The sequence below is a fragment of the Dermacentor variabilis genome, chromosome 2, assembly GCF_050947875.1.
Source record: "Dermacentor variabilis isolate Ectoservices chromosome 2, ASM5094787v1, whole genome shotgun sequence".
In the NCBI taxonomy this organism is placed as follows: Eukaryota; Metazoa; Arthropoda; class Arachnida; order Ixodida; family Ixodidae; genus Dermacentor; species Dermacentor variabilis.
The window spans coordinates 245,959,335-245,982,045 of NC_134569.1; the positions used below are offsets into that span (position 1 = coordinate 245,959,335).

Genomic DNA, 22,711 nt, shown 5'->3' on the forward strand with positions numbered 1-22,711 from the left:
AGCATACTCGGAAGTGCCAGACCATCGCTTTTCACTTGCGATTGCTATTTTAACTTTTAAAAAGGTCCTAAATGACCCGCCGATCCGGGACGCTGTATGGGCTGTTACTGACGATTTCGATAGCTGTTTCTTGTTCTTCACACGATGGATATACAATGTTTTCTTAGTTTAGTGATGCCTTTAAGTCAACGCGTCTGTCTGGACATATATCTTCGTCACAGAAGCGGGGGCTAGGGCTGGGAGCCTTCGGCGATAGCGCATATACCTGTGTTTATGACCCGTCACATCCGCGGTCATCGCTTGTTGTGCTGGCACTATAGACATGAAACAAATGTTTAAGAACGACGATGCGAAAGCTGAAATATAGAGTGATTTATCCTTGGTAGACTTCTTGATTCTTGAGCCTAGACGCGCCGATAGCGTGAAGAGGGACTCGCCGGATACGCTATAGGCCTAAGTTTCGGTGGGGACCGATCTCGGTGAGGGTAGCTGGCGAAAGCTATAATGTGTGTATTTCAGCCTAAGAAATTTTCTTAGTACAATAGAGAATGTGGAAGCGCGCGAATCAACTGAGCTTTGTTATCGGTGCGATAATATTGCTACGGAGCAGTGTTTGCGATGACGAAGAGGCGAGCAGTATGAAGACGACGACGACGATTAGAGGCAAGCGCGGGCTGTTGCCTCTTGGCCAATTGCAGCGTATTTCCTTGTAAATATACGTGTATATAGCTTTTCGTCTGCGCCTGGTGGAGGCGCAGATGAAAACGCACATCTGGTGGAGGTGGACGTTCCTTGTACCTCGTTACGGAGCTTCGCAGTGGACGGTACGTCGAGCCTTCTTTCATGGCTCCCGGCGACGACAACTCGACTCCACTGGCTCCGACACCTGCTGCCACTTCGACGACCTACATCGCTCTCCCCGCTCCCCGTGATCCTGACGTATTCTCGGGCAAAAATGGGGAAGACGTCGAGGGCTGGATCAGCCTGTACCAACACCTCAGCCGCAATAACCGGTGAGACCCTACTATCATGCTCGCCAACGTAGTCTTTTACCTCCGTGGCACAGCTCTAGTTTGGTTTCGGACTCACGAAGATGACCTCACCAGTTGGGATTCGCTTAAGGAAAAGCTCCGAGACTTGTTCGGCAACCCCTACGGTCACCAACTCGCCGTGCAGAAGGCGCTTTCCGGCCGTGTGCAACAGAGCCCTACGTCACGTACATTCAGGACGTCTGGGCTCTGTGCGGCAAAGTTCACGCACAGATGGCTCAGTCAGACAAGGTTTCCCACATCCTCAAAGGCATTGCCGATGACGCCTTCAACATGCTCGTTTTCAACAACGTGGCGACGATGGATGCAGTTATAGAAGAGTGCCGCCGCCTGGAACTCGCTAAAAGCAGAGGTATCAACCAGCAGTTTGCCCGTCTGCCCAACACCCTAGCGACATCATCCTGTGCCGACGCTCCTTGTCCCAACAACACTGGCGATGTTAACAGGATCTTCCGGCGTGAGATCGACGCCACCTATCCGGCTGCCTTCGACTCCAGGCCCTACAGCGCACCTGCAGTCACGGTTTCCCTGATCCAGGCAGTTGTCCGTCAGGAGTTCGCAAACATGGGTCTTCACACCATCTACTCGGCCCATCGCCCTGACACCCACTCGGCTTCTTCGATTCCGCCCCGTCCCGCATCCTATTACCCACCACGTTTCCGCAACCCATCTGAATGGCGCACTGCTGACGACAGGCTCATTTGTTTTCACTGCCGTTGAATCGGGAACATTTCTTTGCACTGTCACAGTCGTTGGTGTCCCCGACGCGGTCCACTTAAACTGCCTACTCTCGCCCCCAGGTGGCCCATCTCGTCTTTGTGCCGCACGCTCCGATAATGCCGCCACTGATTCTCCTGCCCCGAACCGCCCCTCTTCTCGTTCGTCTTCGCCCCAACGACGACAATCTCGCTCTCCCCAGCCCCGTTGTTCCTATTCGCCGACTCCCTTCGGACGCAGCTCCCAACCGGAAAACTAGACGATGCAGCGCCTCGAGGTGATGTTGCATTGCTCCCTACGCCGCCAAATCCTCTACTGACGTTGCCAACTCATCTGAACCCTTTTGACGTCCAAGTCGACGGTGTTTCTGTGACTGCTTTTATAGACGCTGGGGCGCATTTGTCGGTAATGAGCGCTGACCTTCGTAGCCGGCTGAAGAAAATAATCACGCCCGCTACGACGCCTGTTGTCCGTGTCGCCGATGGCGGAACAGTCCCTGCAATTGGTATGAGTGCCGCCCGCGTATCCTTCACCGATCGCTCTACTATCATGCTATTCAGTCATCGCCCACTGTCCCCACGACATTTCTCTATATTATTTTTTTTTCTTCCTTTATATTTGCCCCACTTTAACGTATGTCCCCACGACATCATCCTCCGCTTAAACTTCATCTCCGCACATTCTTCTCTCATCGATTGTTCCGCCAGTATTCTCCGCCTTGACCTGCCCGTTCTGGATCCCGCTGAACCACACCCTAGTCGCCTCAATACCGTCGACTTCGTTCGCTTGCCACCTTCGGCACTGACTTACGTTGACTTAGTGTCATCCCCACCAGTACCCGACGGTCACTACATCGCGGCTCCTATGCAAGACGTCCTCCTTACACACGGGATCACAGTACCTCATACAGATTTATCTATTACGGTGAATTGCGCCTGCCTGCCAGCGGTCGATTTTGGCTAGACGACACATGTGCAGCCACGCGGGAGGTCTCTGGCCCAGCTTTGCTCATTCGCGGATCACTCAGTAGCATCTATTGCAGTAGACGACAATTCAGCCGATGCTCCTCTACCATCGCAGTCGGCAACTTGTACCATCGCCGACTTACAGAAAATGATTGCACCCGACATGCCGTCCGAGCACGCTCGTGAGCTCTACCGCGTTCTGCTTTCCTACCACGATATTTTTTACTTTAATGATCGTCCTTCGGGCCAAACTACAGCTGTTAAACATCGCATTAATACCGACGATGGCCCTCCTATTCATCGCTGCCCGTATCGTGTGTCACCGGCTGAGCGTCAAGTTATTCACGCCGAAGTTCGCAAAATGCTTGCCAAGAACATTATTGACCCGTCATGTAGTTCATGGGCGTCACCTGTTGTGCTGGTAAAAAGGAAAGATGGCTCATGGCAGTTTTGCGTGGATTATCGGCACCTTAACAGGGTTACCAAAAAGGACGTGTATGCCCTACCTCGGATTGATGACGTCCTTGACTGCCTCCACGGTGCTGGCTATTTCTCTATTGTCCTTCGCTCCGGCTGCTGGCAGATTGCCGTGCACGATCTCGACCGCGAGAAGACTGTTTTTGTAACACCCGACGGTCTTTATCAATTCAAAGTGATGCCGTTCGGTCTATGTAACACCCCTGCCACTTTTGAACGAATGATGGACTCCCTTCTTCACAGTTTCAAGTGGTCCACGTGCCTGTGCTACTTGGACGACGTTATAGTATTCTGCCGAACATTCGCTACGCACCTCGAGCGCCTCTCAGCAGTCCTGGACGTTTTTCGTCGAGTCGGCCTGCAACTCAATGCATCGAAGTGCCACTTCGGCTGTCGCCAGATTACCGTCCTTGGCATCTCGTTCACACGAATGGAGTGCAACCGGACCCAGACAAGATACATGCTGTTACGCACTTCCCTGTTCCGAAGGGTGTCAAGGATGTGCGCAGCTTCATCGGCCTTTGTTCGTACTTCCGCCGTTACGTGAAACATTTCGCGGCCATAGCCCGACCACTAACCGAGCTTTTGAAAAAAGACGCCCCTTTCCAGTGGGGCGATAACGAGGCCTCTGCATTCTCGCATCTAATCGAACTTTTCACAGTGCCTCCCGTTCTGGCCCACTTCGATTCTTCTGCGACTACCGAAGTCCGTACTGATGCCAGCGGTCACGGAATTGGCGTAGTACTGGCACAACGCCAGCGTGGCAACGACCGTGTTATCGCCTACGCCAGCAGGCTCCTCTCACCCTCGGAGCGCAACTATTCCATCACTCAGCGCGAGTGCCTGGCCCTATAGTTGGGGCGGTTGCGAAGTTCCGCCCATACTTATATGGCCGACTCTTTTCCGTCGTCACAGACCATGCATCACGCGCTTTGCTGGGTAAGGCCGATCCACATGACGGACCAAGTCCGCGGGCCGCTCGGTCACGTGATGCGACGGCACGGCTCGCCGCTGTCCGGTCCGGCTCAGAGCACATCCACACGGCGGACCACCATAGCAGATGGCAGAGCAGACCAACCAGCTACACTCTCGGCCAGAGTGTTATGATTTTTATCATTCCGGCTCCAGTCCCACAAAGCCGGGAACTGCTCAACGAGGTATACAAAATGAAATAACCTCCTCGTCACTCCAGGAGGACACGGTGTTTAAAAAATATATCTGCTGTACGCACCTGTAGGCGGAAAGGCGGAGATGAAAAGACTGGCTTGACTGGCTTTTGCTGAGCCGAAAACTAGATTAGATTTGGCTGAAGACACTCTGTTGCCGGACAACATTCGTTGGCTAAGCCGAAATCGCTGCGATTTGCATGCGGTCCACCGCCAAAACGGAAGCGGGAAAAGCCTCGGCAATTTGTTGGGCCGCGAGGGCCGCGGTCTTGCGTGGGCCGACGGCGGTACGCACGAACTGGTGACGTCCTATCACGTGATGCGCGGACCGCGGTCCAAAAGAGCAATTTGGCCCGTCGTGTGGATCGGCCTTTATGCTCACTGAAAGATCCTGCAGGAAGACTTGGCCGCTGGATCTTACGCCACCAAGAATATTCGTATTCTGTCACCTACAAATATGGCCGACTACACAAGGAGGCTGACTGTGTATAGTTACCCGGTCCATGAGCCTGACGACGCCGACAGTAGTACCGCCAACGGCATTTTCTGTGTCTGCTTTCATTAGCATCGTAGATAAGCAGTACCGCAACTATCGCTGCGAGCACTTATCGAGCACTCTTCGATATGTTACGTAGGAAGACGCAGGCGAAAAGCTATATACAAGTATATTTACAAGGGAATACGCCGGACTTGGCCAAGAGGCAACAGCCCGCGCTAGCCACTAATCGTCGTCGTCGTAGTCACACAGCTCGCCTCTTCGTCATCGCAAATACTGTTCCTTAGCACTATCAGTCAGCGATAGGCTTCGAACTCGGGGTCCGTTCGGGTGCGTTTGAACGGCTTCTGCACTTCATGTCCACTCCACAACGCTGCGACAACGGCGACAACTCCCAGTCATATGTTACGTGCGAACTACTAAAAAACGCGGTGTCCTCTGCGTTTGCGTGGTTTCTTTGAAGAATTTAGCTATCCGCCCAGTCAAAAGGGAAAATGAAAAAAAAAGTGATCTTCAGTGTCAATTGTCCACGAATAAACAGGGCAGCTCACGCACCTGTATTCCAAGCTGCGAAACGAAATAGGGTTTTATGACTCCAAGATATAGCGTTATTTAGGACAAGAGACTAGCATCAAGCGATGAAATTGTATAAAGCATGTAATATTCAGCAGCGCTCGTCCTTGCGTACTGGAACCAGCGCGGCGCGAACACAACCAGTGCAGTTTCCAGTGCAAAGCAGCGAACTGCAGCTCAAACCAGCGCCTGTACAGCTCAAACCAGTGCGCCCCAGCGTCATAGCAGTGGAACCAGCTTCACCCAGCTCTTATCCAGCGTTCTCACTGGTGTCCCAGTGAGTCCCAGCGAGCGCCAGCGTACCCAGTGCGACCCAGTGCCAAAAAACACGCTTGTTTTGCAGCGGAAGAGGCTGGTACTTGCAATATGCATTGATACCAAACCGACAGTCGTTCAACTTATTCCTTATTCCTTTGGGGCAAGCATGCTGCATACCGCTGTGCGCGTTTATCGCCGGTTGTTCATGTCTACGTTTCGCATTGTTTTAGGTTTTGTATTCACTTTCCTATTTCCTTAAACTTATTTTCCTCCTTTCTATTCCGTCATATCGAAATACAATAGGGCTGGTGGTGTGCCTCCATTGGCGGCATTTGCCAGCCCTCTTTCGTGTCTATCATTTAAGCGTGCGCTAAAATATCTTTAAGTACGAACTATACTGATGAGGGTAATAACATTAGCATTATTAGAGAACCCAACTATACACTAACGCTTGTGAACGTAATCTAGCACCGTGGCTTGAATATCAAGTTCTCACTGCCGTCTACGGGATATAGGACACTACAATAACACACAATGCATGCATTGCATAAAAAAAGGGTAATCGTCCGGTAGAGTTCTTCCAGCATTTCTTACAGTAATATATTCACCTTTAAGCATGAAACGTCATCTACCGGCTCTTTTTCTTTTTGCCCCACACCCTTTACCTCTGGACCCACCGGGTCGTGAATGAGCTCTCGTCGTTGAACAGAACACTTTCCCAGTCGAAGGTAGACAAATCTGCGTGGTCTTTCGCAAACTGCAGGCCTTTGGCACTTTTCTATCAGCGTCGAATGAAACTTTAACAGCAGAGCGCGTGGCCCAAGCGTACAGTCGCGATCTTTTTGACGGTGAACACGGGAGCGCGTGGCTTTCCGTACTGCCAGCGCAGTTTAGCGGCGACACCGAGAAGCAGTGCGCATGCGCACTGTGTCACGCAAGCACGCGCGTGTCGTCTGCTACACGCGCACCGCGACAAGGGAGCCGTGCACTGCAAGAGCGGTAACAATGTTGAAGTTGAAATTACATTCCACACGATGCATGAATAAACTTGAAACTGTTATCTTTTGCCGACGTTCCTATACTTGTAGGCGTAACAGTGACCAGCCCTGTGTTCGAGGAAGGTATGTATTTGTTCCCATTACCACGTTTATCAGAGCAGCTGCTTAACCTCAGCATGTCCCGTGTTCCTGAAGACGAGAGGTCGAAAATAGTAAAACTTTCACTGAAGCAATATTTTCAGCGCTTCATCGGCGCATTGGTGCACAAGCCCCTGAAGACTGCCAATAGGATCATCCAAGCATTCAGGTAGGAAGGCCGCATTTCTGACTCCCCACATAGGCGTCGGGAAATGGTAGCGACAGATGAAGGAGACGCGCTTATGGTAGCTTCAGTAGTGGAGAATCGCTTTCAGTCCGCGAGGGAAGTGCGGGAGCTGCTCGATACGGCCGCTTCAGTTCTTACCCTACGGCGACCCCTCAGGTGCGCTGGATTGCGAAGTTATGCGGCTACATAAAAGCCCGTTCTCAGCGCTTTGAACAAGGTGTCACGACTGCAATCTGCCGAAGCTCACGCCTTGTGGACTTCCGATGACTGGGGCCGAGTAATCTTCTCGGAAGAGTCGACTTTTTCAACACGTCAAAACCAGTGAGCGTGGCTGTGGCGCTCAAGAGGGACACGGTAAGAAAATTTTCTCTACGGATTCGATTTTGTGTGAAGAACTAAATTTAATATACTTTCGATGCTGTTACGAGCCAGCCAATCTGCAGGGAGTCGCGGCGAGCGGACGCACCTGCGTGAACGTGTGGGGCGCGCTGTCAAGACTTGCTGTCGGGCTTCTACACCGCATCGAGCGCCCTCTTACTTCGCAGCGCTACTGCAGCGAAATCTTGGACAACGTGCTCCTTCCTTAGGCCCACGCCGCTTTGCCAGATGCCGGTTTTGTGTTTCAGCATGACCTTGCGCCGGTGCACACTGCGAAAATTGTGAAAGAGCACCTAGAAACCAGTAGGGTCCATCTGGTCTCCTAGCCGGCCAAGGGCGCCTACATGAACATGTGCGAAAATGTATGGGGCCTCATAAAAGCAGCCATGGTGCGACACCCTATTCATTTGGCAACTGAGGACGAGCTGTCGGAAGCTGTTTGCCAAGAGTGGGAGCATCTTAGAGCAAGTAACTTTGCGCCTGCCCTGTGCTCTTCCCTACCGTGTAGAATGACAACAGTTTTTGCTGCAAAAGGGAATATGACCAAATAGTAAAGAAAATGAAACAGCGGTTAATTCAAGTTTACAGCTATTACTTTTCTAAGTCTTTCATTATCTTGTGAAGAATGCACAAAATAAAAGTTCAGACGTTTGCGTTTTTAGCTTGTTTTCTGCATTGTGTGACTAAAGGAACCCGGGAGAAAAGAAAAAAAATTAGGTCACGATTTCCAGGTATTCAGCGTAACGCTAACAATGAGGAACAAACCATTTACATTGGAAACATCTCGATTATGCTTGCAGTGATAATTCGGTCACTGCCGAGGAAACAAAAAACAGCTAGCAGACGTCGAGCGAGCGCTCCGATGACGTGATGCGCGCGAAGGAAAGCTACTGTCGCCGCGCATGCGCACAGAGATTGTAAGTCGCCGCTTAACTGCGGTGGTAGTATCGAAGCCACGCGCTCCCGTGTTCACGCTCAAAAAGATTGCGACTCTAAGTGAAGATATAGTGCGCGCCGTCCACTCATCACCATTTACAGGCGCGTACATCCGGTTTGGCCGCACTGCGTCAATGGTGATGACTGGACGGCACGCACTATATCTTCACTTATGCTTGGGCCACGCGCTTCGCTGTTCAAGTTTCTTTTGACGCTGATAGCATAGAGAAATAAATTCAATGCTGATAGTTTGCGTCTCGAAGCAGCAGTTTCTTGCAAGCAACCCTCTTTTTGAGACCAGCTTCTGCGAGGCGGCCCTTCGCAGTAGTCTCACACGCCTGAATTCCAAGGTCCTTCAGTACTTCCCGGACTGTTGTCTGTGGTCTCACTGCTACATCAGCTAAAATCGCACGGTCTTCGTCTTCTGCTGTTGCTCGAGGTCGGCGCCTGTGCGGAGCGTCCTTCGCGCGGCGTTGCTTCGTGAAGGCCTGAACGATCCTATTCACAGTTTTTAGTGGCTTCTTTGTAGTCGACGCAGTATACCACTGACTGTAACCAGCTATACTAAGCTCAATCATTTTTGGGCTTGGCTCGAGCGGAACACGAGCCACTTTGATGGTCTTCTGCTTCGTGGCCGACAATAAAGGAATTAAACTACATATGTCCATATCACTTCTTATCAGTCCAGCATGTAAGGCCGTCGGCATCATACATTTCTCTCTGGTAGTATTTTCGAGCCTTTCTTTTACAGGTATAAGCATGCGCATTATCGCTACTATCTTTACCCCGGTATTCTTAAATGGTCCTCGACTCGAACTTGGTCCACCGACCACATTGGTCATAGCGCTGCGGCTCGGCTGGAAACCATGCAACATCTTTCAAGGATGCTGCCGATTATAGCACACACACAGCGACCACTTAGCCGAGGAGAATCCCTACCGTCGTCTTTTTGAAGTCCACGCAGATCCTCGCATGCCCTCGAATTCGGGGGTTAATGCCATATAAGGTCGGTTTGTAACTTATCCTCGAGCAAGCCTTACGAGAAACTGGCATCTATACTTTCATTCGCGACGCAGAGACAATAATACAGCTGGAGTTAGACATGTTTTCATAAACATTCACACCTTTATTTGCTGGACAACTATAATGCTGCATATCGTGTTCTTGGAAACCTATTCAGTGGCGACTTATGCAAATGTGAGCTCCACAGCGAAGCCATAAAGCTAGCATGATGCAGAGTATCATGCTTGGTACAGAGCATCATACTCGGTATCATTCAGTGATGGATAAACAACAACCAAGCCTTCATCCGAGTGCATCGTTCTCGCTTACATAGCTCTAGTTTAGGCGAAGCACAACTCGCGTAAGGTGAGAGGCAGCGCTGTGACGTTTCGACCGTGCTCGCGCACCGCACTCGATTCGCAGACGACGCGCTTCAGGCATCGCCCGTTGCGCGAGCGGAGAGGGAGCCTGTCCTGGGCAGCGCTTGTCCACCGTGACTCGCTATTTTGCTTGCCCGTAGATCAGGTCAGCTTATTTCCTTAAAGGCCCCTTTATCAGGGGTGTTGCATAAGGGATGGGGCACATCTTGTAACAACACTTCAACACGATAACAAACGAAGCATCTGAATAGTGGTAGATACCCTGTATAAACAAGTACATACTCGTGTGAAATTGTCAATTAGAATAAAAAAGCAACAGTTAATTTGGCCGGAGAGAGGAAACAGTGGCAATAGACAATTCACTTCAGTATCTAGTGGAACGTTTGAAAAAAGGTGGATACGTTGCATACAATCAAAAACGTACGGTAGATGATGAATTTGTACAAAAAGGTAATTAATTTGACAAAATTGAAGCAACCTCAGCAATGAACACATGTTGATTATTTGTATATACAACATGGTGGGGAAGGGCATTCCAATCAGTTGCTGTTCGAGAAAAAAAAAAGAAGCAGAGACGGTAGTTGTGTGTGAGCGCGGTTTTAAAACTTGGAGTGGATGACGAGCGCGTTGCGATATTCTTGCAGGTGGAATGATGTATGGCACACGATTAAGTGAACTGTAGAAAAACTGATGATGACGCCAAAAGCGCACGTGCTTTCTTTACCTGTCGCTTGATGGGGTTGTAGGCAGCCGCCGCAGAGTACAGGCCACGCGCTCGCGTGTACCCTTCACTGAAGGACGGCAGTGTACATTTCTAGACACTTTTATATCCTGTCTGTGTTTTTGTATGGTAATATAATATTCATATTCTAAATATTTAACGTATGACAAACGAAAATAATTAGGTGTGTTTATTGTATACCATGTATTCATATATGCCATTTGTACTCATGAAAGACATTGCTTTGCAGCACACTGATTCTACATTTCACCTTAAGCATTTTCACTTATTCACTGTCATTCACTGTACACTGTGCACACGAAAATGTACACACGTTTTCTGTCCTCGTTGCCATATATGGAGGCAAAAAGGTCGTCCAGCTGCAAACCTGCAGCTTTTATGTTCTCTCTATCGCTATCATTGTATGTTTATTGGTGTATTTTTCATTGAGATATGTCATCTGTTCCACTAGTTACCTTCTCAAATCAATTTTGCCTGTTCATCCCCTGCCCTCTATGACGTACATGACGTACACCCGAAAAAAAAATAATTATGTCGGCTTGGTAGATGACATCGTGTGGGTGGCATTGATGTCGTCGTTATTATTGACGCCGTATTCTACGTTGATAGTGCTACGCATATCGTCATGCTGCATCATGAGGCTGGACCGTACATACAAGGTTGCTTGTTCATCCTTCACCGGGAGTACAAGCATACTGCAGATGCAGTTTTTTGCATCCTAATTAAAATACAATTTATTCAGTCCTGGTACACTTCCTACTATCGCTGCGTTGCATCCACAGGCTGGGCACAGCGGGTGCTGTTTATTCGAACTACGTAAGCATATGGAAACATGCCATATGTAGAACTCTCGCACGGCGTACAGTGATTGGCGAAGTGTAAATTTGTTTGTTAGTGTTCTTCTGGGCTCACAGTAGCCTTCTTCATTTTTCCAGGATTCCTGGAGATTCTGGGGAACACCGAAGACGGCAGATGCGACAGGGCCCTTCAGCTCTTGGATAAAATAGCAAACTATGATGACTGCAGGTACGGCTTGCTTCTTGTACTGCTTGGAATGCAAAGCGTTGGAGCAAGTATTTATAGACGTGAGTGACTTCGAAACTTTACTTCCTGACCCCCTGCTCCGGGTCTTCTGCGTGGCTGCTGCTGGGTTGCTCGGTGTCGCGCCGAGCGTTCTGGCTTACTTAGCATCAAGTGCAGACCAAAAATTAGTACCATCTCTGTTCTTCCTATACAAAGCATTGTATGGCAGTTTGCAAAACACACCTACATTTTGTGGAACAGCCCACAATCTTTAACGGCTTCTTTGATGTTCTTCTATATTTATGTTTGCGGTACCCCATTTTTGGGCCACTACGCAGGTGCTCTAGGGCGTGGGTCTATACTTGGCCAATTTCTCAGGATGGGTATCTGCCACTTGACAGTCACACATGCACAAAATGTCGTACTTCTACCTGCATAGGCCTGTATATATCATTGCTTGCTAGACAAGCATCGTACGTCGCCTTCGACATCGTGAAATCACCGCGTGAACGTCTCGGAGTGTGCATTGGACTTAATTGAGGTTTCAATTTTGACATAGCCTATGCAGTTTAGTGCGTCAAATGAAGGTTGCGCAGGATGAATGTAAAAAAGAATTGTGCGCAGGCTAATAATCTGTATACCATTTATTAACCGCTTAATGAAAGCTCTGCGTCAGCAAGGTTCGAATGTATTAGTTGGACCTGCATAATGTATCCATGAAAGGAAAAAGGACATGCGTGAATGGCCGTAATGTCCCACAAATGGATGTACAGACCGCTCAATTTACTTAAGCCAAGTTTTTAGAACAGCAAGTATGCTCTTTGCGTGCGAAATCTAATTTATTCTTCAGTGTTGTCTTTAGTCAAATTCAGGCTATTTGGCGTAATGAGCTTGATTGGTGGTAGGTGCGTCCTGCCGAAAAAACAAAAACAAATCGTAATCCATGTGAATAAAATTGTATGCATTAGTGGCTTGCTATGAGCGGGTAGTCCCGCTAACAGGTTATTATAATGGGAGCCGTAAAATGAGGAAGCCGTGGATAGCCAGTGTTCTCGCTAGAAAAAATTGCGAGAAAGAAATATATGTACCAGGATTTGCTGAATCAAGGAAGAGAAATGAGTTTGTTGCATTTAAAACGCACAGGAACGAGCTGACCTGGATTGAGGTGCGCTAAAATTAAGCGTTACAATTCGCTATTCTCAAACACTAGATATGACTCTAAAAAGTATGGAAGGAAGTTGGAGACCTTATTCCAAATACAAAACCTTGTACGACGCTCAAAATAGCTGCTGGCAATTTACGCAGCATGCTATGCCTAAGTTGTGTTGCCTACGCGGCATGTAATGTCTGTTTTGTGGTGGACTACTGCCCAAAATAATGGAACCGAAGATATAATCACTGATAATGACAATGCTATGAGTTCCATAATGTTACACCCAATCACACCCTGTGAAGTAGAAAGGTTAGTCAATAAAATTAAAAGATAATGTTCCATCTGGTAGGGATAGTATTCACACGTGGACTTGTCTTTTTCGGGCTAGCGCTTTTCACCGCCTAACAAATGTTATCGCTCAGCGCGGGACGCGCCTGCGTGTATCGGAAGTTTCTGGAATGTTATCAAAGGTTCTATCCGCTGTCGTCGCCCAACCTTCTGTAATCTCATTGCATGCATACGCGATGCGAGTGGTGTAAGGAACTTTCTGGAAGACACACGGGCACGAGCAATTACGCTGGAACGTTCGATGGCTCATGTATAAAAACTGACGCGCTTAACCCGCTGAGCAGATTTTCACCGATCGCCGACTGTGTTCGCCGCTGTCGCCGTTCTTTCAGTGTATCCTGTTTTTGAGAGAACAAGTTCACTCAATAAAACGCTAGTTTCCTCATTCACAGTTTTGCTGCTTTCTTCACCGTCACTACGGCATGACAATATGAAGTATGAAGAATAACTTACACTGTAAACTGACTTGCACCCTTAAGCATCCCTAAGGGTGCAAATCGGTCTATATCTTAGACCTTCACACCTTGAACAGTATAATGGTGGAAGTTAAATATAGAAAGCACCCTTCAGGGTGCAAGTCACTTTACAGTGTAGCTTAACGGCATTTTTTCTTCCCATCTGGAATTAGATTTATGAGTATGAAGGCCGGAAAATGCGATAAACGTTCTTACTAAAGAGAAATAGAAATTAATGAGGAAGAACGAGAACATTCCACCTGAATTGGAGGTGAATTACCGTCAATTTCTATGTACGTTGCTCCAGGGCTGTAAGTGAAATCAACGCCAAGATATCGCATTTTAAAGATGTGGCACTTCCAGTGCCCCTCCGCCCCACTTGAATAAAATACTAAAACCGGAACAATGTTTTCGATGCACAGGAATAATCCTGTGTGCGAATACAATCATGACCTCAAGTGCGAAGTTAGGTCATTTGAAGCATAAAGAGGTGCAAAGCTAACTGGACGATGCGTTTTCTTTTCAGGGGCTTTGAAGACCCTTTCAAAGGTTGCATGAACTCTGTCGCAGAGAAAATACATGTTCCATCTCACTTCATGCCAGATGCGATGCGCCTTCTAGGATGTCTGGATCGCCGAAGCGAAGTGGCCATCGAAATGAGTGAAGGGAAAGGTGATGTATTTACTTTTCACAAAGACACGTACCTGTAGTATGCGTAGTGGAATTAGTAAAGAAAACTAACACGAAGCGAACACACTAAGGCAAGAAAAATATTGAAAGAGAGAGCAAGCTCTTTTAATTGAATCGCCGGGCAACTGTTATTTTTTTATATTTTGTGGACTTTATTTATTTCAATGAATAACTTACCAGACGATATGTAGCTTCCAAGAGACGCTTCATTTCTATGTACGTTACAATCATCCACCTACCCCAGCCACCCATTTAGCATCTTAACTATTAACAGAATGAATGGAAAGTTAGCTAATTGCTTTTATTTACTAAATGAATGTCAGCGACTTAAAATGTTGCTGGAGTTCCTCTTTCACGGTGTCTTATTCAATTTTCTGTGAACTGTAGCATAAACTCCTATACCCTTTCCTTTTGTGTATCTCGCAATTTCTGAGTTCTCTTAAATTCAACCAAGAACAGCTGTAAATTTCGTGTGTACTCATAATGAGAAAGCCTTTAGCGCAATTCAAAAAGACAGGGACGTGACAGAAACCTAGGAAGTGCTAACTTTCAGTCACGTTTATTGAAACACAGCAGCAGATATATAGCGAATCAGGTATGAAAAGATACAAAGGATACAAAAATACAAAATGTTAATCACACTGTACGCACCCACATCCCATTACCGTCCGGGAACGCGATTTTCTTGTCAGAAAGATTAACTGAACCTCTACTAACAGAGTCCGCTCCCTTTTTTCAAATCAGCCGGGCTTCGATTATTTCATGCATGCAGCGGTCTTTGCTTCTGGCCTCCACTGTGCATGCACCGAGCATTGGCTTGCACGTTTTGCTGGGACAGTCATAACAATGTTCAGAATGGTTCCCGTCCCTTAGTCTTGGCACATTTCGCTTATGTTCTGCAAGCCTTTCATTGACACATTTGCCAGTTTGCCATTTGTATGCCCGACCCCAAGTTAACGAAATACGGTAAACCACCTCTTGCGAGCACTCCACAAACTTATTTTTATGCTTCACTTTTCATCGCCTTGATCTGTATATCATATTGACCGCAAATAAAGATGGGGACAGTGGAAGAGGACACATAAACGACACGGGCGGTAACATTAAACTGGTTTATTCGCGGCAGCCCGTGGGCATATATAGACAAATAGAGCATGCGCAGAACGCAGCAAACAAGAACACTCATCAGCCTAGCGAGGCCAACCAATTATAAAAAAAGCTATTTCCAATTGAACCAACCTAATCGAAGTGTCACTAACACAGTCTTCTCCTTTCTTATGTGATAAGCCTCCATCAGTTCGCGTGCAGTCTGGTCCTGGCTTCTCCCCAGAATCTTTGTCTCCTTAAAAAAACGTGCACAGGGACAGGCATTGCAGTGCGCAGGCAAGTGCGCCAATTCATCTTTCGTTAACTTTTTTTCGTGTTCCCTGGCTCGATCATTCAGGCACCGTCCTGTCTGCCCTAAGTAGGGCTTGCCAGACGCTGAGTTACCGCCCGTGTCGTTTATATGTTCCCTTCCGCTGTCCCCGTCATTATCTGCGGTCAATATGATATGCAGTAAACACCAACTAGGCCAAACTGAAGTTCTTCTGAAGCATATATGTCGTACAGATGGCCCTTCTTTCTGTGTTCCATCTTCTTTCGTGTCCTCAGACGAAGAATCACTCATCAATTGCATCGTGGCGACTACCTGCCGGGCAAGATTCATCGGCTTCTGTATCAAGTGCAGCCTGATCCCTTTGGAAGTGAGTGCACCGTTTGGGTGTGTCGTTTCGTCGTGGGGTCACATCTAGCGCCTATGCAAAATTCTCCGGCAGAGCTTTGGTGGCAAGTTAGACTGCTCAACGATTGGCGTTGCATCACAAGCTTTTCTACAAGCTTTACTAAAGCTGCATAACGGCATGCGGAAAAGGATTTGAAGTCTGCTAGACGTACCTCTCATCATTTGACCGAGCACTACTGCAACCACATGGTTGGTCATTTCCTTAGGGCACGCAACGGTACGAGGACCAGTCGGGGACAAGGAAATAAGCCGCTTGTGCTCGGCGACGCAGGCCTCCCAGAAGACATGACCGCCCTGCTTGCTAAAAGACCGAAGTACAGCGTCGAGCATCAAGTTCCTACCCATGAACTGGCTGCTCCGAACAGGCGCGTGACGAAGAAGGCTCCGCAGGATCACGATGACCGGTATCTATTGGAAAGTGTTGCCTGTCTTCGCAGGAGTGTCTCGAAACCGTCTTCCAATAGAACATTATCCGCCATACATAGGACTTTGACGTTTTGTAATGACAACGTGCTTGTACTTTTAGAGGCAGACAAAGAGGGGGAATTTGTTGTGCTCCCGAAGGGCTTGCTTGGTGCTAAAGCTTCCGCGGCACCGTAGAAGAATTTTAAACCTATTAGGAACTCTGAAACTAGAGTAAAAAGCAGGGTTATCAGAATTTGCAAGACTCTTAATCTCGATAAACTAGCTAGGGACGTCAGTAGCGTTTCGGGCTCCGCGCTAATTGTTTTCTTTGCTGCCAAGAAACATAAACCCGGCATTCAGGACAATAGTTATCGAGCGTGAGACGTGGCAGGTTCAAGTTAGCCGGTTCATTTTAAAGAGTTTGAAGGCGCTTGTTATATCAGACACCTTTGTCACAAAAAGCTCTGACGAGGTTGTTGATTTTCTAAGGCCTAACCAAGACATAGGTCCGGCTTGCTCGTTTGATGTAAGAGATCTTTTCTACTCCGTTCCTCATAAAGATCTGTTTGTTGCTGTGAGGAGGTGCATTGAAGGAAACGGCGCTATTCCCTTCCAGAACGCAGTTGGAATTTCGGTGGAAGATTTTTTAAGGCTTTTAGAAACCTAGCTTAACACTTTTATCAGGTTTGACGAACACTTCTTTCTGCAGAAAGGCGGAATCTGCATCGGCTCGTGTATTGCGCCGCTTTTGTGTAACATTTCTTTAGCTACCACAGACAAAGCGCTTGATCATGCGTTTTTTTTGGGGAGGGGAGGGGCGTTTTTACACATTTTAAAAGTTATTAGATATGTGGATAATCTTTTTTATTTTTTTTAACGAGCAGGGAAGTTTAACTTCTTGTGACAGCATTCTAGCCGTTTTTAAACAACTCGGTAAAGGGCTTTCTTTTACTCACGAACTTGACAATTCCTTGCATTTTTTAGACCTACGCATTTTCTTTGCTAAAAGACACGCCTGCTGGCAGTACTCCCCTCGGGCACAGAAGGGTTTGGTGCCATATGACTCCACCCAGTCAAAGATTGTTAAACGACGAGTAGCGATGCTCTGCTTAGAATCGGCTCTCCGCAAGTCGTGTGTGCACAAAATGCGGCTTGCCTTTGACAATCACATTTCCCCTCTTAAGACGGCAGGGTCCCTGATTCGATGGTGACGCCAGTGGTGGAAACCCTCCTGCAGAAGGTAAAAAGATCTAGGAGCAAAGCAAAGGTGAGGACGACTACTATGGCCGTAAGGCCTGAAGTGGAACCGTATATGCATAGGGTCACTCACAACCTAAGGAAGATGGCAGGGAGGTATGGAGTCCTCCTTGTCTTTTCAGCCCCTTTTAAGCTGGCGCGGCCCTGCCCCCGCACCTCCAGTAATCCTAAAGGAAGGCAAGGCTGTGGGAAGAACCATACCAAGCGGCATGCAAAATGTAATGTAGGAGTTGTGTACGAAATCCCCCTGGCGTGTGGCAAGTCCTGCATAGGGCAGACAGGATGGTGCCTAAATGATCGAGCCAGGGAACACAAACAAAAGTTAATGAAAGATTAATTGGCGCACTTGCCTGCGAACTGCAATGCCTGTCACTGTGCACCTCTTTTTAAGGAGATCAAGATTCTGGGGAGAAGCGTGGACCAGACTGCAAGCGAACTGATGGACGCTTGTCACATTATAAAGACAGGCCAATACTGTGTTAGTGACACTTCAATTAAGTTGTTTTAATCAGAAATAGATTTTTTTGGTAATTGGTTGTCCCGCTAGGTTGATGAGCGTTCTCGTTGGCTGCGTTCTGCGCATGTTCTATTTGCTTATATATGCACACGGGCTGCCGCGAATGAACCATTTGAAAGTTACCACCCGTGTCGTTTATGTGTTCTCCTCCGCTGTCTCCATCTTTATTTACGGCCACTATGATATGCAGTAAGCACCAACTAGGCCGAACTGAAGTTCTTCTGATCCTCTTGATCATTTAGGAAAAGGGTCCGTCAACTTACACAACTTTGATAACTTGTCTGGGGCAGAGAATGTCAACTTCACATTCGCCTTATTGGCAACCCCCTTCGGGCTATGGGAGATACCGTGCATGTACGGAGTCACCGCCGTCTTTTTCCTTTCGGTGGATTGTTCACCGCGGCCCTTCTTGCACTTTTTCACGAAGCCTTCCGCCACTGAAACAGGCCCATCTGTGGGATAACCAGCCGCAGAAAGCCGACTGGCTTGCTCGCTCAGCCTGACGGGTACCACGACAGGGCATGATTTTTTCATGGCATTGGTGAAGCACATGTCCCCAATTTCCCATCTAACAAGCTTCGAGTGGGAGGACGAATACGAAAGGAGTGGTTTGTTAGCCCTAGGGTGGTAATACCCGCTTATGTGGGTTTCTGCGAAAATTAACAATAAATCTAAAAATTCAGAAATTATTGTAGAATATTTAGCAGATAATTATAACAAACGCATGACTGCCATCTCTGTAGACGTAAAAGATCTGTATTATTCGCTCCCTCATGAGCAGTTGCTTGCTTACGTGGAAGACAGCATCGAGTGCTTTGGGTCTGTTGCGTTCCAGAATGCTGTTCTACATCAGTAGCAGTGTTGGCATCAGTGGCAGGCCTACCAAAAATGCACAAGCCCGATGTTCCCCTGCGCCCCATTGTGGACTTCCCACGTTCGCCGCTTCACAAGCTGTCAAATTTTCTTCACAGAATCATTTCGCGACTCGTTGGAAAACGTGCCACGCACATGCGCAACACGTACGACTTCATTGAAAAGGTTAAAGGGACAAGCGTCCACCCCGACGAAGTCTTAGTTTCTTTTGACGTGGTCTCACTGTTCACAAGCGTACCAATAGACATGGCCGTGGAAGTTTGCGTCGCCGCCCTTGACGAAGACCCGACGTTGCCCGACAGGTCCCCCATCGATGGGCATGACCTAGATTGGCTACTAAAATTTTGCCTGTCAAATACGTATTTCACGTTCCAGAAGAAATTTTATCGGCAAGTACACGGAGCAGCAATTGGTACGTCGATTTCGGTCACAGTAGCTAACCTAACAATGGAGGCTATCGAAGCTCAAGCGTTGTCCTCGTTTACACCGGCACCTAAAGCCTTCCTCAGATATGTCGACGACTGTTTCAGTATTTTGCAGAGGAAAAACCTTGACCCTTTCACGGCTCACTTAAGCAATATACAAGCAGCAATCAAGTTCACCGTTGAAGTGGAATCTGAAGGGCAACTGCCGTTCCTGGACACCCTTGTGCAACGAGATGGGCCAAACCTGTTATTCAAGGTCTTTAGGAAGCACACTCACACGTGCCGCTACCGAAACTACAGATCGGTGCACCCTGCTTCGCAAAAGAGGTCTGTTGTCGGCTCTCTTCTTCGTCGGGCAAAAAACGTGTGCACAACAGCGGAAGACCACATGGCAGACAATGCACTTGTTCGGAGGAAATTAATGGCTTGTGGATACCCTGAGTACGTCATTGACTCAGTAGGGCGCCAGCTGGCTCGCACAGTACCCACCCAGCCTGGACCCCCCAAAAGGCGGGCTTCGATTCCGTACGTCCCCGGCATAAGCGAGACTCTTGCACGCGTCCTGCGGTCATATGACGTGCAGGCTGCGCGCGTGCCCTCCCGGAAACTTAGACACGAGCTCGTGCATGCGAAAGACCCTGTGGAAAAGGGGCAAGTTCCCAGGCGTGGTGTATGTAATTCCGTGTGCGGACTGTCGGTATGTCTACGTCGGTGAAACCGGCAACTTCAAAACAAGACTTAAGCAACACATGAATGACGTCCAGAAACGACACGTTGCATCGAATGCCTTGGCCGAACACTGCGCAGCCACATCACATAAGATTAACTGGGAGAAATCTCGTGTGATTGCCAAGGAACGAAATCATTCTTCGCGTCTTTATCTTGAGTCCCTAATCATCCAAACCACGGCGCACACTCTTAATCGCAACGAAGGCAATCTGCCGCCCAGGTATGCCAGGTGCCTTAGTCATGTTTTGAGACGCACATAAAAAGGGGCGCCAGCTCTGCCGCCTCTGTCATTGTGAAGAAGGCTCCCGTGGGCGAGCCGAAACGTAAATAACTCTTTTAAACCATTTTTGGTCGGTGTCCAGACCTCTTCCTTTTAAGTATGCATCATCCCGACCAGACGGGCTTCCGTCATACTCTCAACTTCATCATATTTATCTAAACTCCACCAATGCGGAATGAATTTATGGCGTGTATTTACAGAAACGTCGTGTCTGCATAAAGTCTTGCATTACGCCGGTGCTTAGCGGTTTCTTTTTAGCTCAACGTTACAGGACTGTAGCCACCCATCTACTAGATTTTAAGACATTAAAGGCTTCTGGACTTGTTGATGATTCTTTTTTAAATTTCGATAGACAACAGCATAGTTAGCGTTGTACAGGACCTTACATCCTTTTAATGTCTTTTTAGGCACTGTTTTAAGCCGCTTGATTTGACCCATGAACAACGTACGGGCTGACAACAAATTGAAATTTTTAGATTTAATGTAAATTTTCGCAAAAACCCACATAAGCTGATATTACCACCCTAGGCATAAAACACACCACTCCTTTTGTATTCATCCTCCCACTCGAAGCTTGTTAAACGGGCAATTGTGAAAATGTGCTTAACCAACGCCATGAAAAAATCATGTCCTGTCATGATACCCGTCCGCATGAGCGAGCAAGCCAGTCGGCTTTCAGCGGCTGGTTATCCCACAGATGGGCCTGTTTCCGTGGCGGAAGGCTTCGTGAAGAAGTGCAAGAAGGGCCGCGGCGAAAAGTCCACCGAAAGGAAAAAGACGGCGGTGACTCCGTACATGCACGGTATCTCCCGTAGGCTGAAGGGGGTTGCCAATACGGCGACTGTGCAGTTGACATTCTCTGCCCCAGACAAGCTATCATAGTTGTGTAAGTTGACGGACCCTCTTTCTAAACAATCAAGGGGATTAAGAGTGAAGCATAGAAATAAGTTTGTGGAGTGCTCGCAATGGGCGGTGTACTATATTCCGTTAATTGTGGCCGGGTATGCATAGGCCAAGATGTCTCAATGAACGGCTTGCACAACATAAGCGAAAGGTGCCAAGAGCAAGGGACGGGAACCATTCTGAACATTGTCATGATTGTCCCAGCAAAACGTGCAAGCCAATGTTCGGTGCATGCACAGTGGAGGCCGGAAGCAAAGTCCGCTGCATGCATGAAATAATCGAAGCCCGGCTGATTTGAAGAAAGGGAGCAGACTGTTAGTACAGGTTCAGTTAATGTTTCTGACAAGGAAATCACATTCTTGGGCCATAATGGCGTATGCGTGCATACAGTGTGATTAATCTTTTGCATTTTAGTATCTTTTCTATCTTTTCATACCTGCTTCGCTATATATCTGCCTCTGTGTTTAAATAAACGTAATTGAATGTTAGCGCTGTCCTAGGTCTCTGTCACGTCCCTGTTTTTTTTTTTAATTGCGCTAAAGGCTTTGCCATTATGGATAAACCGTACAAACTAGCCCAAGAATCAGCCTTGTTGAATTTAGTGTGCGCTTTGACTTATCTTTTTCAAATTCCTGCCTCTCTGTGTGCTCGTTTAAAATTGTACCATGACTGCATGCTCTTACGTGTACATGCATAGTGGGGCTTGTTCTTGGCGTTTTTTCGGGGGATCAAATTATAGTATTTTTTCGTTTTTTTTTCCTTTTCAAACTTTTTCTTAGTCTGAAGGCTTCTTGAGATAGCATTTGCCAAGTCGTTATTTGTTTTTATACTTACCGACATTTTTCTGGGCCTACATTTCAATATACTGAGACGTGGCACCGGAATTGGAAATATTTAACTATAAGCTAAATCAGTAACCTTTAAATAAGTGTAAATTATAGTGACAAGAGCCTTTGCTTTTGGTTTTGGTCATTTTTTTTCCGTCACCGTTTTTACCGGATAATAAATCTTACAAAGTTATCACACGATACGCGCACTTCGGTGCATCGCGATTTCTCGAATGTTGTCGCCTATTCTACAGCAAAACAATTGTGTCTGAGTGGATTACGTGCGCGATGCAAATTTCAGTGTATATTCTGAGAGGTACACGAGTACTAGCGATTACGCGGGAAAGTGCGAGGACTCATGTATGTATTGCAGGGGCACTTCACCCGTACGTAAAATTTCAGCACCCATTACTCAATTCTCGCCGCTAGTGTTGCGCTTTGAGTGTCAGTTGTTTTTCTCGTCCCAAGTTCACCCACTAAGACGTTACATTTTCGGCTCACATTATTAATACTGTCTGGTTCTTCAACGTGACTACAACTTCACTTAACTACGCGGTTATTATTGGGGAAAAAGTTCACCG

The 22,711-nt window shown here is 47.6% G+C and overlaps 1 protein-coding gene across 2 annotated transcripts in view; it reads left to right on the plus strand.

Annotated features, from left to right (window-relative positions):
- Window positions 1–22,711, plus strand: part of LOC142573216 (uncharacterized) — a 217,223-nt gene that overhangs the window by 95,363 nt on the left and 99,149 nt on the right. For both annotated transcript variants that reach the window (XM_075682806.1, XM_075682805.1), the window contains exons 4-5: window positions 11,398–11,488; window positions 13,968–14,113. In XM_075682806.1, the coding sequence (XP_075538921.1) occupies window positions 11,398–11,488; window positions 13,968–14,113 (237 nt within the window). The remainder of the gene's footprint in view (window positions 1–11,397; window positions 11,489–13,967; window positions 14,114–22,711) is intronic.